The 18,718-nt window shown below is 39.9% G+C and overlaps 1 protein-coding gene across 4 annotated transcripts in view; it reads right to left on the bottom strand.

The window, feature by feature from the left end:
- Positions 1–18,718, bottom strand: part of cblb (Cbl proto-oncogene B, E3 ubiquitin protein ligase) — an 81,106-nt gene that overhangs the window by 24,347 nt on the left and 38,041 nt on the right. For all 4 annotated transcript variants that reach the window (XR_006380695.1, XM_044222853.1, XM_044222854.1 and 1 more), the window contains exons 9-11: positions 7,707–7,844; positions 6,629–6,716; positions 5,527–5,658 (exon numbers count right to left, since the gene is read on the bottom strand). Coding sequence is in view for 3 of the 4 variants with exons in the window: in XM_044222853.1 (XP_044078788.1) it covers positions 5,527–5,658; positions 6,629–6,716; positions 7,707–7,844 (358 nt within the window). In the remaining variant the exon portion in view is untranslated. The remainder of the gene's footprint in view (positions 1–5,526; positions 5,659–6,628; positions 6,717–7,706; positions 7,845–18,718) is intronic.

Raw genomic sequence — 18,718 nt, 5'->3', positions numbered from 1 at the left:
ACGGAATGACACAACATGCATATTTTTGTGTCCGGGTCCATTATTTCCTTTTGCAATAATTTAATCAATTCATGACATGTATCACTTTATTCAAAAAAAAATTTAGTTTGAATACATTTTCAGTACATTCAATTAACATATATATTCTTTTAACCTGGCTCAAAAGTATGTGACAAAAAATGTAGACCACACATGATCTGTAAATAATGCTAAATGTTTTAAGTAAATTATGTAAGCAATACAATAGGGTGTGTCTGTTAGTATGTATGCAATGTCTGTGTAAGTGGTGAGGAGTGTGTGTATGAGTGTGAAACACAAAGTAAAAACAAATGACAATATCAGTCAGCAGGCCAGGGGAGGAGAGTGAGAGGATCTTGCAGGTCTGATTTATAGCCTCCAGAACCCATCCTGCTTAGGTGTGTTGCATCTCTGACATCTCACACAATTAGACACACACAATTAGATCAAGAGTTCTCAAAGGCAAAATGTTTATTTTTAAATCTCTCTCACTCTCTCTCACACACACACAAACACTAAATAAATGCAAATAGCCTACATAATAGTACAAAATTTAAATAAAATAATAGGCCTTAAATAACTAGCCTAAATAAGGCATATAACACAAGTGCAAATATGTATCTCCTCACAAATGTCAAAAATCAGAGTCATGTTTCTGGCCATCTGGCGAAAGTGCAATATTCACTCTCTTTTTAGCTCTGGTTTGGTCTCCACCATCTCCTGAGAAAAATATCTGGCTCTTTAGCTGCTAAATGCTCTGCTGTGTTCACCAGCTAGTTGCTAACATTGCCTGGCTGCTGTTTGGTGTTGAGCAGGTAGTGTACAGTGCATATTCAATAAAAACAGCTGCTGCTGGAAACAGTGCTGATGAGAGCAGTGACAGTGAGCCAAAACAGTAAAATTATGGGCCGTTAACAAAACATGGGCCAAAACAATAAGGTGAAAGATGCTAAAACACTCAGTAGAGCTGAGGGGAACTTTAGAGACAGATGATTATTCTCTGTGGGTTTTGTCACTATGAGTGACACCTTTCCCATTATACAGTAGCAGCCATCTGAAATTGCTGGCTGGTCCATGACAGAGCCCAGGCTGATCCGCTTATCTTTCCTGGGTCCCTGCTCTACACTTGGTTGGTATGTGATCCCCCCCTTGATGATGTAGTGAATGCAGTGCCACCTTGTAACGCCTCTAAGCACCATGTGTGGAAACCAGTTACCAATACTTTATCTGTTTATGGAAGCTGAAACAGATTACTGCTGTTGGGATTCAGGTGGGACAGGTTTGGTTAATAGCAAAAATATCAAAGATATTTATGAATATTAAATTCTTAATATTATCAAAATTATTAATATGGATTACGGGGCACCACCCTAGGATCAGGGACCAATAACCAAACATAAAATACAGTCTCAAAGGTGGGTGTCCACCTAAAAATGACGTTGCCGGGGTCCGCGCTGTCGGCTGGTTCAATGGTGAAACTGTTCATTCGGGTGGCAGTGGAGGGAAGTGGCAGTTGACTTTAGTGGGGAGAGAGCGGGGCTCAGTGGTTATCCTTCTTTCTGTGAAGAAAACGGTAAAACCTGAATCTTCCTTCTGCAGGTACGGGATTGTTATATGGAAGATAACAATCAGGATCCAAAAGTGTGGTCAGCAAACACTTGTACACTCTGCTTTGATGAAGGTGATGACGTCATGGCTGGAGTGCCAGGATTTCCAGCGCCCCCTTTGGCGACTTGTCCAGTAGAAATCCATGGTTTAGATTCAACTGAGATCCCGAGTCAAACTGTGAATTAACGGCTGGTGGAGATTTGACGCTGTTTCTATGAGTTCAGGCTTTTCTGAACTGGTTTCACAAAGGCTTCTTTGTTCTCCACATGTGGTGAGGCCTATCATTGCCATCAGACTGCTGTACTGGGACCATTTTATTTCAAGTTAGATATTTTCCTTGACTCAGAGCGTCTAAAATTAGCTGTTCTTATCATATGTGATGTGTATGAGGGAATGTGCTTCCCACACAGAGCATATTTTTGGTGAAGCGCCTGTTATTATCATATCTAAAGGTCATGAAAACATGTTGAAGGTTCTCTGTAAAACACTGATACAGATTGTGGTTTTCATGCATCAGCCAATGTAAAATTTAGGTTATTGTTCAAATTTAGAGAGCATGCAAGCCAGAAGGCTGAAAGAGACAAACCTCTAGTTACTGATTACACCTTCTATTCTGTGCTATGAAAACGCCAAAAGATGCGTTATTCAACAGAACTGTGTGAAAAATTAAAAAAGTTGTATGCAACAGCGTGCATTGCTACATGCTGGTACAGCAACAAACTGACACCATGATTTTTACACAAGGAAAGAAATAATTTTACAAGAAAGCATGAATAATTAAGAATGTGTCGTAGACAGTGTTTCACAAAGTTTATTAAATTTCCCCCAACTCAACAACTCAAAAAACGGCACAATTTTAGGGAGTTAAGGGAGTCAAAAAATTGACATGTTTACAGTCAATACAATTGTCTTCTTTCATAACTTTAGTGTAAACTTCTTGGCAGGTAGGACACACTTTAGATTATGTCCCTGCTTCCTTTTTTGTACATAGTAATTTTATCCATTGTTAATATAAAGAAATTGATCAGAGCAACTTTAAACTTTTCAACCAAATTTTAGGTTTTAGCCTATATGTCTAGATAACCTTTGACTTGAAAGTCACCAAATAAATGCACTATGAAAAGAAATTAAATTCTAATTACAAAGTTCAAAGCAAACCATGCTGTCTCTGAAATAATAGTTTGTATCACATTATACCGGGAACTCAGAAATTTAAGCTACTAGCTATTTAAGCTAACAGAGTAGCTTAAATTTCTGAGTTCCCGGTCCATTTTTTCACAATTGAGAATGACTTCCGGATGGGAGCCGAAACGTCTTGATTCTGAAAACAGTGTCCAGATGACTACGACTGAAACCTTTTCTACGATAGAACACTCCTGGACAAATGAGGGACTACACCGTCCCACTTTATACTTTGTGGAAAGAACTAGTAACTACTTGCCAACGCTCTTGATACAATCATTAGTAAGATACACAAACCTTATCATTTAATGAAATCTACAGTCTGGTAAAAGCAAGACACAGAAAAGCCCCTGTGAATCACTCTAAGTCCTCACTGCATTGATTCAGAATAAAACTAATAGCTAGAACGAGGGAACACTCTCATGTGCTCCCATACTCTGCAGAGATCAAATACGGTCATTAAAGAGAACAGCATATGGAATGACATAGATCATCAACCAGCTGTGAGTGAGGAGTGTATGTCTGTTCCACCCCAGCTGACTAATATACAGAGTGAGAGGAAAGTCAGGGAACCACCACTGAGTCAATGATCTGAATGGACCGGTGCTGGGTGACTCACTGTCACAGGGTAGGAGGGTTCCCTCTCTCTGACTCACAATTTCACTAATGTGGAGGAAAATACTTCATTACTGAAGTACACATATATACACACACACTGACATACGTCACTGAATCACTGACTGAGGTTGTGGAGGAGGCAGGGTCATGTAGAGTTGTCATAACAGGAAGTATGACAAACTGTTAATGTGGCTGCTGCAGAAACCTGCTGTTTACAAAGCATAGGACTGAGCTCTGGGAAGACTTGCCTCATTTGCTAAACCTACAGCTATGTTCAGAGTAAAGCCACCCGAGAAAAAGCTTTCCAACTTTGTAGTCATGAAATTGAACCTTATGAGAACAGAGAAGCAAACCATACGCTAGTGTGTGTGCTCCAAAAAGCTTCTCAAACGCTTAAATCTGGGTTTTCCAAGTCCTTTCATGTCAAGGACCCTTGAACTTACATTCTGTGGACCATAGATCCCCATTTAAGAAACGCTTTGCAGCCCTTGTAGGAATTCTTTGCAAGATGAGAATTTCCTTTTTTGCAAGATTAGCAAAAAGTCTACAAAAATACCAATGATGACTTCATGTGACAGTAAGCACAGACTGACTGTATTAACACAGAAGCTACTGTAGAGACTTTTTTACTACGGTAGAGTATTTTCATCAAAAGACACTTTCATCTCAACATCACTTTGGTAAGCAAAACATAAAAAGTGATGAATCTGAATGTTTTAATGGTATACATTGTGTTTCATTGTTTGCTTATTTAGACATCAACTTCTGACTAACAATGCAAACAAAAGGCTTGTGATAAATGGAAACAATTACAGTGCTGACTGACTGAAAACCAAAGTGCACTTAACTTCATGTATTAAACCTGCACTCATTGCCCTCTGAATCATCTTCCATGTCCTCCCTCACAAAAGCTCCACTGCGAAACATCCAAAGTAGATGTTTGAAAAGCAGTGTTGAGTGTTGTGTAAAAATATCAAACTGTATTAAAAAAAGTATACATAATGCAAGATTTACTGTTGGTCTCTACATGAAACTATTCCAGTTAGAAAAAGTGACTCCAGTGATAGGTTGGACAATTCCATACATACACCAATTTGACACACAATGTCATTAAATGAGGCCTAATATGTATGCTGCCTAGAAGTCTTTGACATGATCCACCTCTGAGAGTTAGAACAAATGTACTTTCAGCCAACTCAAAATAACTTGATACAGAATTGTAATTGCAAGACAGGTTTTTGGGCTTGTGTCCAGACCTGCAGAGTTAATGTGTGTGTTCTTGCCAGAGAGCAATAACATCAGGATCAGTGCAGAACTCGTACATGTCTGGAGAGCCATCTCTCTGTGACTGCAACACAGATGTCCCACGCAAAGGAGGGAGAGGGAAGGAGGGAGGTATAATAGACAGAGGTGGAGAAGGAGGAGAGGAGGGAGAGGAGGGAGTCTCTGGACTCGATGCTAATGACTCATTAGGGTAAGGCAATTACAAACATGTTGCTGGCACAGCTTTTGACATACAAATGAGTGCACAAGCACAATGAACACAGCAGTGCAGGACAGTGTGCTGTGGAATGCAACAATAGCACACAGCAGGAAGCAGCGAAACACATGCAGAACCACTGGAATATATTTTGTGCACACACTCTCAGTTTTCATTTCCGTTACTAACTGATATGTGGAAATTTGATTAGGACAGATGCAAGGACACAGGGAGGAAGTGAGGGAGTTTTTTTAAACAATGTATCTTGTACTGGAGGCTGAAAGCTGCTTCTATTATTCAGTAGTCTTTTCTCACTTACATGCAGACACTTAATCTTCGAAACAGATTAATTCCTACATATAAATCTAAAAAAATATACTGTTAGCAGTGTTGAAGAGTTAACAATGTTCAGACCTTTCATGTGAGTATTGGGTGTTTTTCTGCAAAACTGGACAGAATATTGCACAGGGTTGAGAGAGTGATGAAGATTCTGGCTTTAACCCACAATGTCCTATGTACAGGTGTAATGGCAACAGCAGTCGGCCAAAGCCACAGATGTGCCCCTCTGTTCAAGGTTTTGATCTTGAAATGAGTTTATGCAGTATAGTTCATTACGATACCTGCCAGGCTGTAAGACAGGAAGTGCACATAAGATGGCCGCAGGGTTCGATCTTGACGTCTTTGTCGTTCTCAGCACAGATCTTACAAAGCTGGAAGGTGGAGCCCATTTCACAGTACAGCTCATACTGCTCCTGTTCGGACAGAGCAAACTCCTGTTAGTAATCAAGTGATGCATATATCAAGCTATACATGAGAACAGTCACAAAAATATACAGATACACACATACAGTATACATACAGTACAAGCTTCCCGCCATGGCCATAAGGTTAAATTCTATGATGTTTTCAGGGACTTCCCATCACTAACAGAGCCTTAAATTGTCATGGTTATGTTGTTGTCAAAAGGGGTGAATGGTCTATTTTTCATCTCAGTTAGGGTAAAATCTAGGGTAAAACAAATCATATGACAAATAATTTGTAAAATCCCCTAATATTCACTGACTTCCCCTGTTTGGAATATACTTCTTAAAATATCATCATATCAGAAATCCCTTGCCACACAATACCAGCCTATAATGTTCTTTTCATACATTATAATCTGGTCAGGTCGGTAAACATTTGCTTGACAGACAGACATCAATAGTAGGCTGTGCAACAGATGATTGCCCTTCGCCACTCATCAGATGTCAATATAGTCAATATAGTAAACACTACACCTTATTGGATGAACACACCACTTGCTAAGCTCTCACTGGTCATTTTCAAACTGGAAAAATGTGGTGGCACTTCTAGAAAAATCATCAAGCTTCAGCCTCACTGTGCACAAAAATCAGTCTATGAATAAATCTGAGACTAACAAAAAGTAATCATCCAACGCAGCAACGCAATTGGACGACTGCTTCATTTCAGAACAAATTCCATGTAATCTTTTAAAAACACTCCCACAGTTCACCGACACATATTTGGTCAGGTTCAGTCAGTTCTCAGTGAACATTTTCCACACTTGTCATAAGTGTGGCATAAATGTCATCAGGAAGACTGAGTTTACATGAAGTATTCTGGCTTTGTGAGGCTAAGAAATTCCATGACCAGTGGAAATGATGAACATTACTCTGCTTATCCAGATAAAGCATGTTTTCAGACACACACACACAAACCCACTTGTGTCACTTTGATGTGATCATGAGGCGTTGGCTCACATAAACCAGTGAGGTCAGGATTGTAACTGCGACCATCAGGGAACAAGTAGCTGCGAATGAGAAAAAAAGCAGTTACAACAGTTACAATCAAATATATTTGCTAAAAATATTTTCATCAAAGTCATGTTTTGTTTGTCATGTCTTCTAACATGTTATCAAGTATGTATTTCAGTAACTGCACTAAAGGGATTTGATTTTTACATGCTATATCCATGATATACAAATGCCAATGTGCAAATAACCCATACATGTGAAACATACATTTACAAAAATGTAAAAATGAGATGAAACAAAAATACTTTGCAATAAGTAGTAGTGGAACCAGAAGCAGCAATATCAGCACTTGTAGCAATAGTTTTACTTTAAATACCAGTGACTTTTTTATGACACAAAATATCAGTTATGAGCAGATTTTTATCAAAGTCTTAAATAAAAATCCTATGAGTTAGTAATATTTCTCTCTGCATGCAATAAAAAGTAAACTATAGCCATCAGCAATTATCTCAAAGCTAAACAGAAACTCTTTTCCACTTAAGTAAATTTCATAAATTAATTCAGCATTTGAGCCTGGGTATAACCATGATGATTGACATTTGAAAGAGCAACTGGCCCCACAGTTGCTGGGGTCTCCCTGCTTGATCAAAAACAGCCTTAGCCAGCTGCAATTAACAGCTGTGGAAAGAGAAATGCTGTGCACTAAATAGAGGGAAGCATGTTTGATTTGTCTGGGGGCCTGTCAGATTATCAGGTATGATAGAAACAGATGGCCTCGCAGATCGACTTGAGGCTGTCTGAGACAAAAACACTTGTTGTTTCATCTAGGAATTAGCTTTCAGAAAAGAATTACGTCTTAATGAGGCACCAAAAAAAGACATTTAAAGACTACAGTGTGCAAATCAGATGTAACTGACTGAGAGACAGTATTCTCATTTGTATACAGCGCGTACACAGTGCAAAGTTTAGTATAACTGATCAATACACAAACAGAGAGTGAGCTAAAGAGGGAGAGAGTTTGTGTGAGTGTGTCATAGGTTACGTACAAGCCCTCCCTGTAGCCATCGATGAGGGCCTGGAACAGTGGTTTGTTGTTGGGGATGGTCTGCAGTATATTGCCATCATTGGTCACATAGCCGATGGCCCACTGGCCCAGCCGTGTACAACTCAGTCTGAAGATGTAACTATCAGAGAGAGAAAGAGGACAGAAGTGCATGGTTCACACACAAGCTGCAAAAACAAAACATGTATAACAAACTTTAAATAATAATGTTAAAGCAATTCAACAATTTTTTAAAGTCAAGTTCCCTGTGGTATCGTGTAGAGAACACTTAAATAGCTGTGAGTGGACTGTTGTAATACTTCATTTACTTTTAAAAATAAAAAGTTTTGTTTTTAAATAAATGTAAAAACTATAACATACTTATCTAATTTTGACTAAGCAGAAATAATCCACTTGTTAACAAAAGTTTATCAACTTTTAGCTGATGATAATCATATCATGATTATATGATCTAAACATAATCAACCAAAGCTGCATTTTTGTCTTGTATTTTTTGCAGGTACACTTTCCTGGAGTTTATTCATTGTATTCTATATGTTATTTCTTGTGAAATGCATTTTAATGTAAAGCACATTGAGTTTACCTGTGATGCAATGTGCAATATAAATAACAATGCAGGTTCAACAAAGCCATTGGGACAAATTTGAGTGCAACACCATCAAGGGTAGGATAGCACATAGGAAAGGTTTGCCTTCAGCGCTTTCTGCCAGAAAGTCTTTCTTACAAGGAGCTGTCTCTATGTCTAGACAGGCTCCATTCATTGGGCAGTATGCGTTCAATTTTGAGCGCTGTTTCACTTGTTTGAATTTGAACCGCCTCTTGTCTGCCAATCGAATCAATGTGCATTGCTCTAGGCAACCTGAGTCTGCCATGCCTGCGACCAGCCGACCATGTCAAGGTAGACAAGAACGCCTTTCAGGGCTGGAAATTCGACAATATTTTCCTTATGAAATCAGAAAAGGGCACTAACATTACTGTACATTCACTTTCAATTTCAATTTAGTATTTTTTAACTGCAAGTCTACAATTTTTAATTATTATTATTATCTAATCTTATTTTTCTGTATATATTTTAATAGGGCTTTGTAGGTGAGGAGAAGGATTTAAAATTCCATTATGGATTTTACAGGGAGCCAGTGCAGAGAAGCTAATATTGGAGAAATGTGATTTTCCTAGCATTCTGGAGCAACTGGAGAGTCTTAAGGGACTTATTCGAGCCGCCTGATAATAAGGAATTGCAATAGTCCAACCTAGAAGTAACAAATGCATGGACTAGGTATTCTGCATTTTTGAGACAGGATGTGCCTGATTTTTGCAACGTTGCCAAGGTGAAAAAAGGCAGTCCTTGAAGTTTTATGTGGGAGTTAAAGGACATATCCTTTTCCTAACCCTCCCTTATGGTGGTGCTGGAGGCCAATGCAATGCCATGTAAGAGGAACTATATCTTTAGATAATGTGTCTCGGAGGTGTTTGGGGCCAAGTACAATAACTAAGAAAGGTTAGATATAGGTCTATAGTTAGCTGAAACCCCAGGATCAAGCCTGTTAATAAAGACATTAGTGCTAACTAAGGTTAAAACTTCTTTAAGTAGCCTAGTTGGGATGGAGTCTAAGAGACAGGTTGATGGCTTAGATGAAGAAATCGTTGAAGTTAGTTGGTGAAGATTGATGGGAGAAAAGCAGTCTAAATATATATCAGGTTTTACAGCTATTTCTAAAGTTCCTGTGTTTGAAGATAAATCGGTACCAGTTGAGGAAAGGAGATGTTAAGGGAAAATGTCGTCAACATCGAAATGCTCGATATCAAACCTGAGGAAACATCTACACGTAAGTTAATGCAACTGTAATCAGTCACATAAAATAAAGTACTTCCTGCCTCACCACGTTGTTTATGTGTGTTCAAGACGTAATTTAGCTCTATATTTTGCTCGGTGCCCGTCCAGTAGACTACGTATTTATGTTTAATCTCCATTTATGACAAATTAATTGATAGCTAGCTAACAGACGCCAGTTGCACAGCCGCACCTCCATTTATGAACCCTTTGATAGAACATCTTAGCTGACGTCATTTCTCCCTATTAAACACATATTGGGAGAAAGAACAGTAGACAGATTTTTACTTTATATTTTGATATTCTGGCCTGCTCAGTGACCATCATTTGGAAATTGATATTTTTGTAAAGACCAAAAACATTGTGGTTGTTTATTATAATGGTATATAATTATGTTATGTTTGTTACAAAAGTAATCAAAATGTAATCAAATGTAGTATGTTACATTACAAGTACTGAAAATAGTTACATTACTTATTACATTTTTAACAGGGTAACTAGTATTCTGTAACCTATTACCTTTAAAAGTAAACTTCCCAACACTGATTACAACTCACACACTTCAACCATTGAGAATAGAGCCAATAACCAAAAAATAAACTATAAATAATATGAAATATGAACATTCTACTATTGCCTTTTATATAAGATAAAACTGCAACAAACAATGGTGCTTCCGCTGCATCTTTAAAGCTTTATCACAGAGGGATTTCCTTGTGCAAATCACAACTGAATACAACGGAAACAGCTCAGCACAAGGTGGAACAATCTGAATGTGAAAATATTGTGAAAAAAGAGATAGTAGAGGAATTATAAATGCAGTCCAGCACAAGCACTGGGCTTAGAGCGAGCCTTGACCACAGTATGATCCCACCTCCACCAGCAACAAAGGCACCAGGCTAAATCCACCAGGGCTTTGACTGAAAATAGACATGGGAAGACAGTTTGAGAGTTTCGCTGATGCTAATAAGCGGTTTCGCCTCTGATTGAAAGAGCTTTGCTGAGGACAGAAAGTATGCCTGTCTGTGTACATGATAATAAAATGCTTCAACAATCACACATGCATTCACACATGCATTAAAGTAATCATCACTTTCAGTGTGACAACTGTGTTTGGTGTTAATGTTTAACAGGGATATGATCAATACATTGTGGGTTGACTTTTCACAAATCTGTAAGATCTGGAATTATCCCAAGTGCATACCTAGATATTTGTGTGTGCGTGTGTCTGAATGAGCTGAAGTGGTAACATTTAGCAGCTCATCTGATATGACTGCCCTTCCCCACACAGCTATATGTGTTTGTTCAATTGTTGGTTCATGACAATGGTATTACGAACCTTGAGTGCTGCAGAAATTCTTTTCTAACCTTGGCCAGATCCGTGCCTTGTCACAATTCTGTCTCTGAGCTCCTTGGGCAGTTCCTTCGACCTCATGATTCTCATTTGCTCTGACATGCACTGAGAGCTGTAAGCTCTTATATAGACAGGTGTGTGCCTTTCCTAATCAAGTCCAATCAGTTGAATTAAACACAGCTGGACTCCAATGAAGGAGGATCAAAGAAATGGACAGCATGTGAGTTAAATATGAGTGTCACGGCAAAGGGTCTGAATACTTATGACCATGTGATATTTCAGTTTTTCTTTTTTAATAAATTTGCAAAAATTTTGTGCAGTGCATTTTTTGTGTCTGATGGAATGTAAACAGCAGACAGAGATAGTGATGATAATATAGTTTACGTCTTCAATTAAGAAGTTCAGCTCGGAACACGGTCCGCCCCTCGAGTGCTTGATCGGGGATGTTGATGGAGCAGGTCTCTGTAAAGATGTGGGCACAGTCTCTGATTCCCGTTGCTTGGCCAGTCTGAGTCCCATTTCGTCCAGACCGGACATTTGCTGGGAGCAGTCTTATATCCAAGCTGGGCCAGCATGGCTCGTATCCCAGCTGTCTTTCCTCTCCTCCTGGGCGATCACAGCAGCCGCTGTGGTACCTGTGTGGTCCGGTTGATCTGGCTCAAGGTCCGCTGCTCTTTAATCCAAACCCCCGGTTCCTTTTCCGATGACAACAATGATGTATTACTGTCATAGGTATTACATGTTTCAGCAATAAAGCCGAAACATGAAGAAAAAAAAAAAAACTACATCGACAGGCCACAGCATCTGCACGCGCAGCTGTTGCCATTGTCAAAATCTTTTGATCCAGTCGTATTGAACGATTTGGGCTTAGCCCTTTAAATCAAATCCAATCAGACATCATTCAATGATGTTTCAGTAATAAAATTTAAAAAAAACAACAGATATAACAAAATATAGCGAAGTTTAAAGTAGCTACTTTAAACTTCGCTATATTTTGTTATATCTGAATGATGTCTGATCCACACGTACAGAGACAGCTGCTGCATCTACATGCACAGCTGTCTCTGCTCCTTTGATTGGTCACTTTGAATACTGACCATGACCTTTGATTGGCTGTTTGGTTTGATCACTGACACAGTCAAAAAACAGGCAGTTGCTAGCACTGATCTTAATTAACTTATGCATTGTGTCTACATTTTTTCGTGGCAATTGTAGGCTAAACTACGTGGATCATATACGCTACTGCTGTTGACACAAACAACCTGTTACATTTTGGTTATGCATGATTTACTTGTGTTACAGGCATTGTAGAGGTGGCTGATCGTCACTTTACCTCTTTTTTCTCCGACATCATCTTCTTGATGATTCTGCCGCCAAAAAAGGGGTCAAAGACAGGCCGGAGACTGTGGGTGTTGAAAGTGACCGAAAAAGGAGGGGCGACATCAGCCACTGTCAGCCACCTCCAAAGTCTCAAAAGTCAACTTGACAAGCGAGCAACTGTTGAGCAGTTGCGAGCGCGTAGGGAGAGTTGAGCTTGCGCTCATCACATGCCCTGTGCTCGTGGGACTGCATATGTGCATGCAGAGCAGAAATTCTCGCTCGTGAGGATGCAAGTGTTGAGCAGTTGCAAGCAAGTAGGGACGGTTGAGCTCATATGGGGTGAGAAAGCTGGCAGAGAATTGACTTGTCTACATTCGCCAGCACCTGGTGAAAAAAATCCTTCACTTTCGATTTTGTTGATGGAGAATACAGGCAATGTCACGGCGACGTCTGACGTCACAGTGACGTCTGACGTCACGGCGACATATCAGAGGTGCGCTCAATGTGCGTGGCATGGCGGCAGCGAAGCTGAGAAATCGATATTTTTTACTTTGCGCCCTGATATCGTACGTGTGGATTAGAACATGGATAACGTGCACATCTGGATGAGCACATGGATAAGATACATGTGGATAAGCACATGGATAACATCCGTCTTGCCTCTGTTAGCATAGCATTAGCATAGCATAGCAATATATTAGCCATTCTGCCCGAAGTAAGGGTTTAAGATGGTAAAGAGCATAACAAAGCCTGGAGCAAGCAATTCAAATCCGTCTCCATAGGTCTAGGACTATGATCATGGAAGGCTTTAGTACATCCCTGCATGTCAGCAGATAGCTAATTAGATCTTTATTGCAAAGTTATTATTTCCAATATTTTTCTTGATGAACTAGATTTGTATAGTAGAAAGTAAACAGAGGGTAGTAGGGGATTCACTATTTGATGATAACTGGCAAAATAAAGATTCTGCAGACGACACGTTGCAGCTTCTCGACGTCAAGAGTGTCATGCTTCTTCTCGAACGCCATTAGTCATGGCGTTAGTTCACAGCAAGGTAAGCAACGATTGGCTTGTCACAGCCCCTGTGCAACACCACATTTGTCCACGCGGAGCAGAAATGCTCCCTTGCGAGGATGCTTTTCCGCTCGTGGATACTGTTCTGTGCACTCGCAGAGTAGAAATGCTCCCTCGTGAGGATGGTTTTCTGTGCTCTTCTGTGCTCTCATATCACATGCACACGCCTGGTTTTTATGCACAGGTTTTGAGACTAATTAAATGCCACACTAGCCCCTTCCACACTCATTTACACAGACACACACATTTCCTGTCATGTCATTATCTGCTCTGCTCTACCATGCCGCAACGCAAAACTGGCTAATCACAGGGATGCATGGCTCAGCTCAAGGCTACACGAGCTGCTTGCAATAATTTAGCACTGTTGTTAAAGGTATTTTCTCAAACTACTTTCTTCCCCCCACCAGGAACATGCCACGTGGAGGGAAAAACCCTTGATTGGCACAACATCAAACATAGCTTGTCAGCATTCATTTCAGTAACCAGTGTAGGCTACTGCTACACACACTGATCACACAACTTGTCTTTTTGCATCAAATGTGTCCATTATTTCCGAGCATGCAATGATGCAGTTATGAGTTTCCCAGCTGAAGGGGTTAGGGGTGCATGCTGTTTGCAGACTGCATCCACCTGCATGCTAGTTAGTAGTAGCTTCTCATTGTATTCTACTGCTGATCCAGGCCAGCTGGATTTCATTCACTGAAATTGATTCTTGCTGTGTGTTTAGGGATCATATAAGCCTTGCTGCCATCAGAGGTGTGACAGCAAAGCATGACCTGGTTATGACACATATAATCCCAAATGGAAATTAATAAGCATTCTTTATTTCTGACTAATATACGTTGCCTTTGAATCTGAGCTCTAAGGCTGTTTGCTACGGTGACCAATGTCCTAAATATTCACGAGCATATGCGCAGGTCGAGGAGATCAATGGTTATATCCATGACAACTGGATCCTGAAACAGCATGTTGACTTTCAGAACTGGCTGTGCATCGGTACACAGATCACAACAGGGAAGCTGCAGGTGACTGGCAGGAGGAGTTCAGATAAGTTAAGGGTAAAGAAATCCTAACTTCTAGACTCGTCAAAGGAAGGTTATTTTAGTCCAACCCTCACATGAATTTTAAGGCTCTGAAAACCTACATTAGAATGCTGTTTGTTGATTTCAGCTCAGCATTCAACACAGTCTCCCCCATGAAACTGAAATTTAGCTGGGCTTGAGTACTACACTCTGCAACTGAATATTGGACTTCCTCACAAACAGACGTTTCACACCTCCTCCACTCTAGTGCTCAACACCAGAACCCCCCCAGGGCTGTGTGCTCAGCCCCCTTCTGTTCATGCTGTACACCCACGACTGCAATCCCCAATATGGAGATAACTGTTTAAGTTTGTGGACAACGCTACCATCATTGGCTGGACCAGAGATAGCTCTTGTTAACCGTCCCCCAGCAGCTGGGAAGCCAGGGAGGTTGGGTAACTGTCCAAAGGAAGCATAGCCCTAGGCAGAAGCTCACAGTTCACCACCAACCAATTCATGTTTCTAACAAGTTGACAAAGGAAGTGAACCAGTATATATAGTGAGTGGCTAGGGAGGGAATGAGTTGCAGGTGAGGAGTGGGCCAACTGCAGGGCTGATGAGGGAGAGTGGAAACAGGTGTGTAGATGGGTGGGGCAGTCAGGTGATGGGGAAAAGAGGGAAAAGGGTTATTGCAGGGCAGGAGGGAGTGGCTGAATGTGGGAGTGAGAAAGAGCTGCGGTATTACTTGCTTCTCTGCGCTTCCAGAGCAGTTACCCACCCAAAACCCCATAGTAACGGTGTCTGCCACCCCCCGACCACTTAAATTAATTAAATCAAAAGTAAACAGAAGAGGAGTTCTCTAATAGTACAACGAAATAGGATAATTAAATGTGGACTCTTAAACATCAGATCTCTGTCATCTAAAGATCCATTAGTTAATGATTTAATATCTGAGTATCATATTGACTTATTTTGTCTTACTGAAACCTGTCTGGGTTGTGAAGAATATGTTAGCCTAAATGAATCCACTCCGCCCAATCATATTAATACTCATATTCCTCGAGGCACCGGCCGAGGAGGTGGAGTTGCAGCCATCTTCGACTCAAGGTCCTAAACGTAAACTAAATTATAACTAATTCAAAAGCCTTGTTCTTAGTCTTTCACACTCAACCTGGAAAACACGACAGCCAATTCTATTTGTTAGTGTACCGTGCTCCTTAATCTTAACAGGCTACACTTAACAGTTCATGCACTATTACTTACTACTTGTATTATTACATTGTATTATTAAATCGTACATACTTATCATCAACCGGTGCTTAGTACTTCTATTCTTGTGTGCACTGGCGTGATAGTGAGCAGCTGTAAGATCCCCTCGGGGATCAATAAAGTATTTCTGATTCTGATTTTTTAATAACTTTTTAACTCCTATTACTAGACTGCACTCCATTAGGCAAAAATTCCTACACTAGATGTACATTTAAGGAAGTTATTCCATCTGTATTTAATTCAGTGCCATGTCTCAACATAACAGAGGACTCCTGTGCTAACTTCAGTCCCTCCCAAATCGATCGTCTTGTTGATAGTGCTGCAGGCTCACTGCGAACGACACTCAACTCTATTGCCTCTCTAAAAGAGAAGATAATAAAACAAAGAAAGTTAGCTTCATGGTATTACGTGGTCTTTGCAATGTGCACCCCCCCCCCCCCCCCCAAACCCTCTATTATAAAGAGTACGGTTTAGACCTGCTCTATAGGAATAGTGCAATGAGATACGTTCTGTTATGAATTGGCGCTATATAAATAAATTTAATTGAATAACACCCAAACCCGCAAATTAAAGCAAAACTTAAAAGGAAATAGTTTAGTCTGGCAAGATAATCTTAAAACATATAGGAAAGCCCTCCATAATTCCAGAGCAGCCTATTACTGATAGTCATCATTCTCTCATCATTCTCATCATTAATAGAGGAAAATAAGAACAACCCAAGGTTTCTTTTAAACACTGTAGCCAGGTAGTCACAGCTCTATTGAGTCATATATTTCTATAGCCCTCAGTAGTAACAACTTCATGAGCTTCTTTAATTCTAATTATTAGAGACAAAATTCATCACCTCCTGCCCTTCAAACACAGGAACATTAGAAACAGCTGTAAAACCTGATATATATTTAGACTGCTTTTCTCCTCTCAACCTACACCAACTAACTTTAACAATTTCTTAATCCAAGCCAAGAACCTATCTCATAGACCCCATCCCAACTAGGCTGCTCAAAGAAATTGTACCCTTAGATAGCACTTCTTTACCAGATATGATCAATCTGTCTTTATTAACAGGGCATGTATCACAGTACTTTAAATGGTAAATGGACTGTACTTATATAGTGCCTTTCTAGTCTTTTCCGACTACTCAAAGCACTTTAAAACACTACTTTAAAGATGCTGTAATTAAACCTCTTCTTAAAAAGCCCACTCTTCATCCAGGGGTTTTAGCCAACTATAGACCTATATCTAACATTCCGTTTTTCTCTAAGAACTTTCAGAAAGCATTTGCCGCATCAGTTGTATGACTTTCTACATAACAATAGTTTATTTGAGGATTTTCAGTCAGGATTTAGAATGCATCTTAGTACAGAGACAGCACTGGTAAAAATTACAAATGACCTTCTAATTGCATCAGACTTGTCTCTATACTTGTCTTGTTAGATCTTAGTGCTGCATTCAACACCATTGACCATTACATCCAATTACAGAGACTGGAACATTTAATTGGCATTAAAGGAGCTGCACTAAGCTGGTTTAAATCCTATTTATCAGATTGATCACAGTATGTACATGTTAACAATGTATGTCTGTGCAGAGCCCAAAATATACTAAAAGACAAAACCCACCCCAGCCACAGCCTGTTTACCCTGCTGCCGTCTGATAAGCGATGCCGTACCACCACTACAGAGCAGCTTCTTTTCTCAGGCTGTGAGACTCCTCAATTCATCCTCTGCACTCCACCATTTTTTTGTGTAGCATGAAGGGACTACAGCTTGCATTTCATGCTTACCCTGTGTTGTATAATGATAAATAAATTAACCTTGAACCTTGATCAGCTTCTTGTTACTGTATAAGAGATAAAGTCCTACATGAACACACTATCTACTGAAGTTAGATCAATTTTGGTTCATGAGATATTTCTCACACATCACAAGTTTAATTAAATTTGATTATCATTATTTCTTGGTTCAGATGCAGGATTCTAAAACAGTTTATCAGTGTTTCGTCACTTGGTAAAAATAGGTCCAAATAGGGAACACTAGAAATTTAAATTTGTTGAATTTTGACCTGAACTGGTCTGTGGGACCCGCGACCCTGTCACTTTCATCCAAAACACAGCGATAATCAGATAACCAACATATTTATAGAGATGAGAACGAGGAAACAAGTAGAAAACAACATACATGCTGTACAATGCGACATACAGCCACTGTAAAGGTTTTAACAAAAAAGACGTCATGTACAGCTTTGCCTGCTTTCTTCTTCTACAGTGGCCTTTTTGTGTATTGCTGTAGATTCACAATGGTCCACAATGCCCACTATGCTGTCTTAGAGTAATGGCAACTCCCTCACGGATGAGAGCATTGCTTGCATAAGTATGTACACATTAAAATGTTGCAGTCAGTGTGCACACACCCGCAGAGGAGACGTGCGGGTTGCTGCACGAATACGTGCTCAAGCAAGCGTTCAGACAGAAAACAAACCTCTATTTTACAACTCTTGAAGGCTATCACACTGGCAAATTGTTGAGATGACTGCGTGGTAAGCAGTAGACATAGAGCATTCATGTTACAAAGTAATCTTCCAGGAATGTGCGCATGCACATATTTGATTGGCCACTGCAGTGCCTTGCTGAATAACATGACATTGTGATCTGGCAAAAGTTGAGCCAGGTTCAACCTCTCTTCTGGGCAACCCTGCATTTTTTTTTGCCGGAGCTCCTTTTTTTAAATGTAGGACTAACGTCGGTCTGAGTACAACACAGTATTACAGTTAAAATTTGGCAGATTTTCACCATAAAACTTCGAAGGATGTTTATTGTAAGTCAGAAAGAAAAAAAATATTTGTGTGCAGAATGAACTACAGCAAAGCTGGAATCAAAACAAACTGAGCCATTAAACGGTTAAGTGCATTTCACAGTGTCAGCTGTTAAGGCACACTTGTAAAACAGCTTGTAACATCACTTTCCCGCAAATCAGGCATACAAACAGGGTGAAATACAAAGCTTGATTTGTCATTCTTGGAGTTGTTGAATCCATTTGATGGGTGTGAGGCATAAGGGTGGGGTTATGCTCAAAAATAACTAGTTTATACGAAGTGTTATCCGACCACCTTGGAAGGCAACAGTGTTT

This window comes from Siniperca chuatsi, linkage group LG14, assembly GCF_020085105.1.
Source record: "Siniperca chuatsi isolate FFG_IHB_CAS linkage group LG14, ASM2008510v1, whole genome shotgun sequence".
Lineage (NCBI taxonomy): Eukaryota > Metazoa > Chordata > Actinopteri > Centrarchiformes > Sinipercidae > Siniperca > Siniperca chuatsi.
The sequence above is the reverse complement of the archived record's forward strand: the minus strand, read 5'-3'. Positions and strand labels throughout refer to the sequence as shown.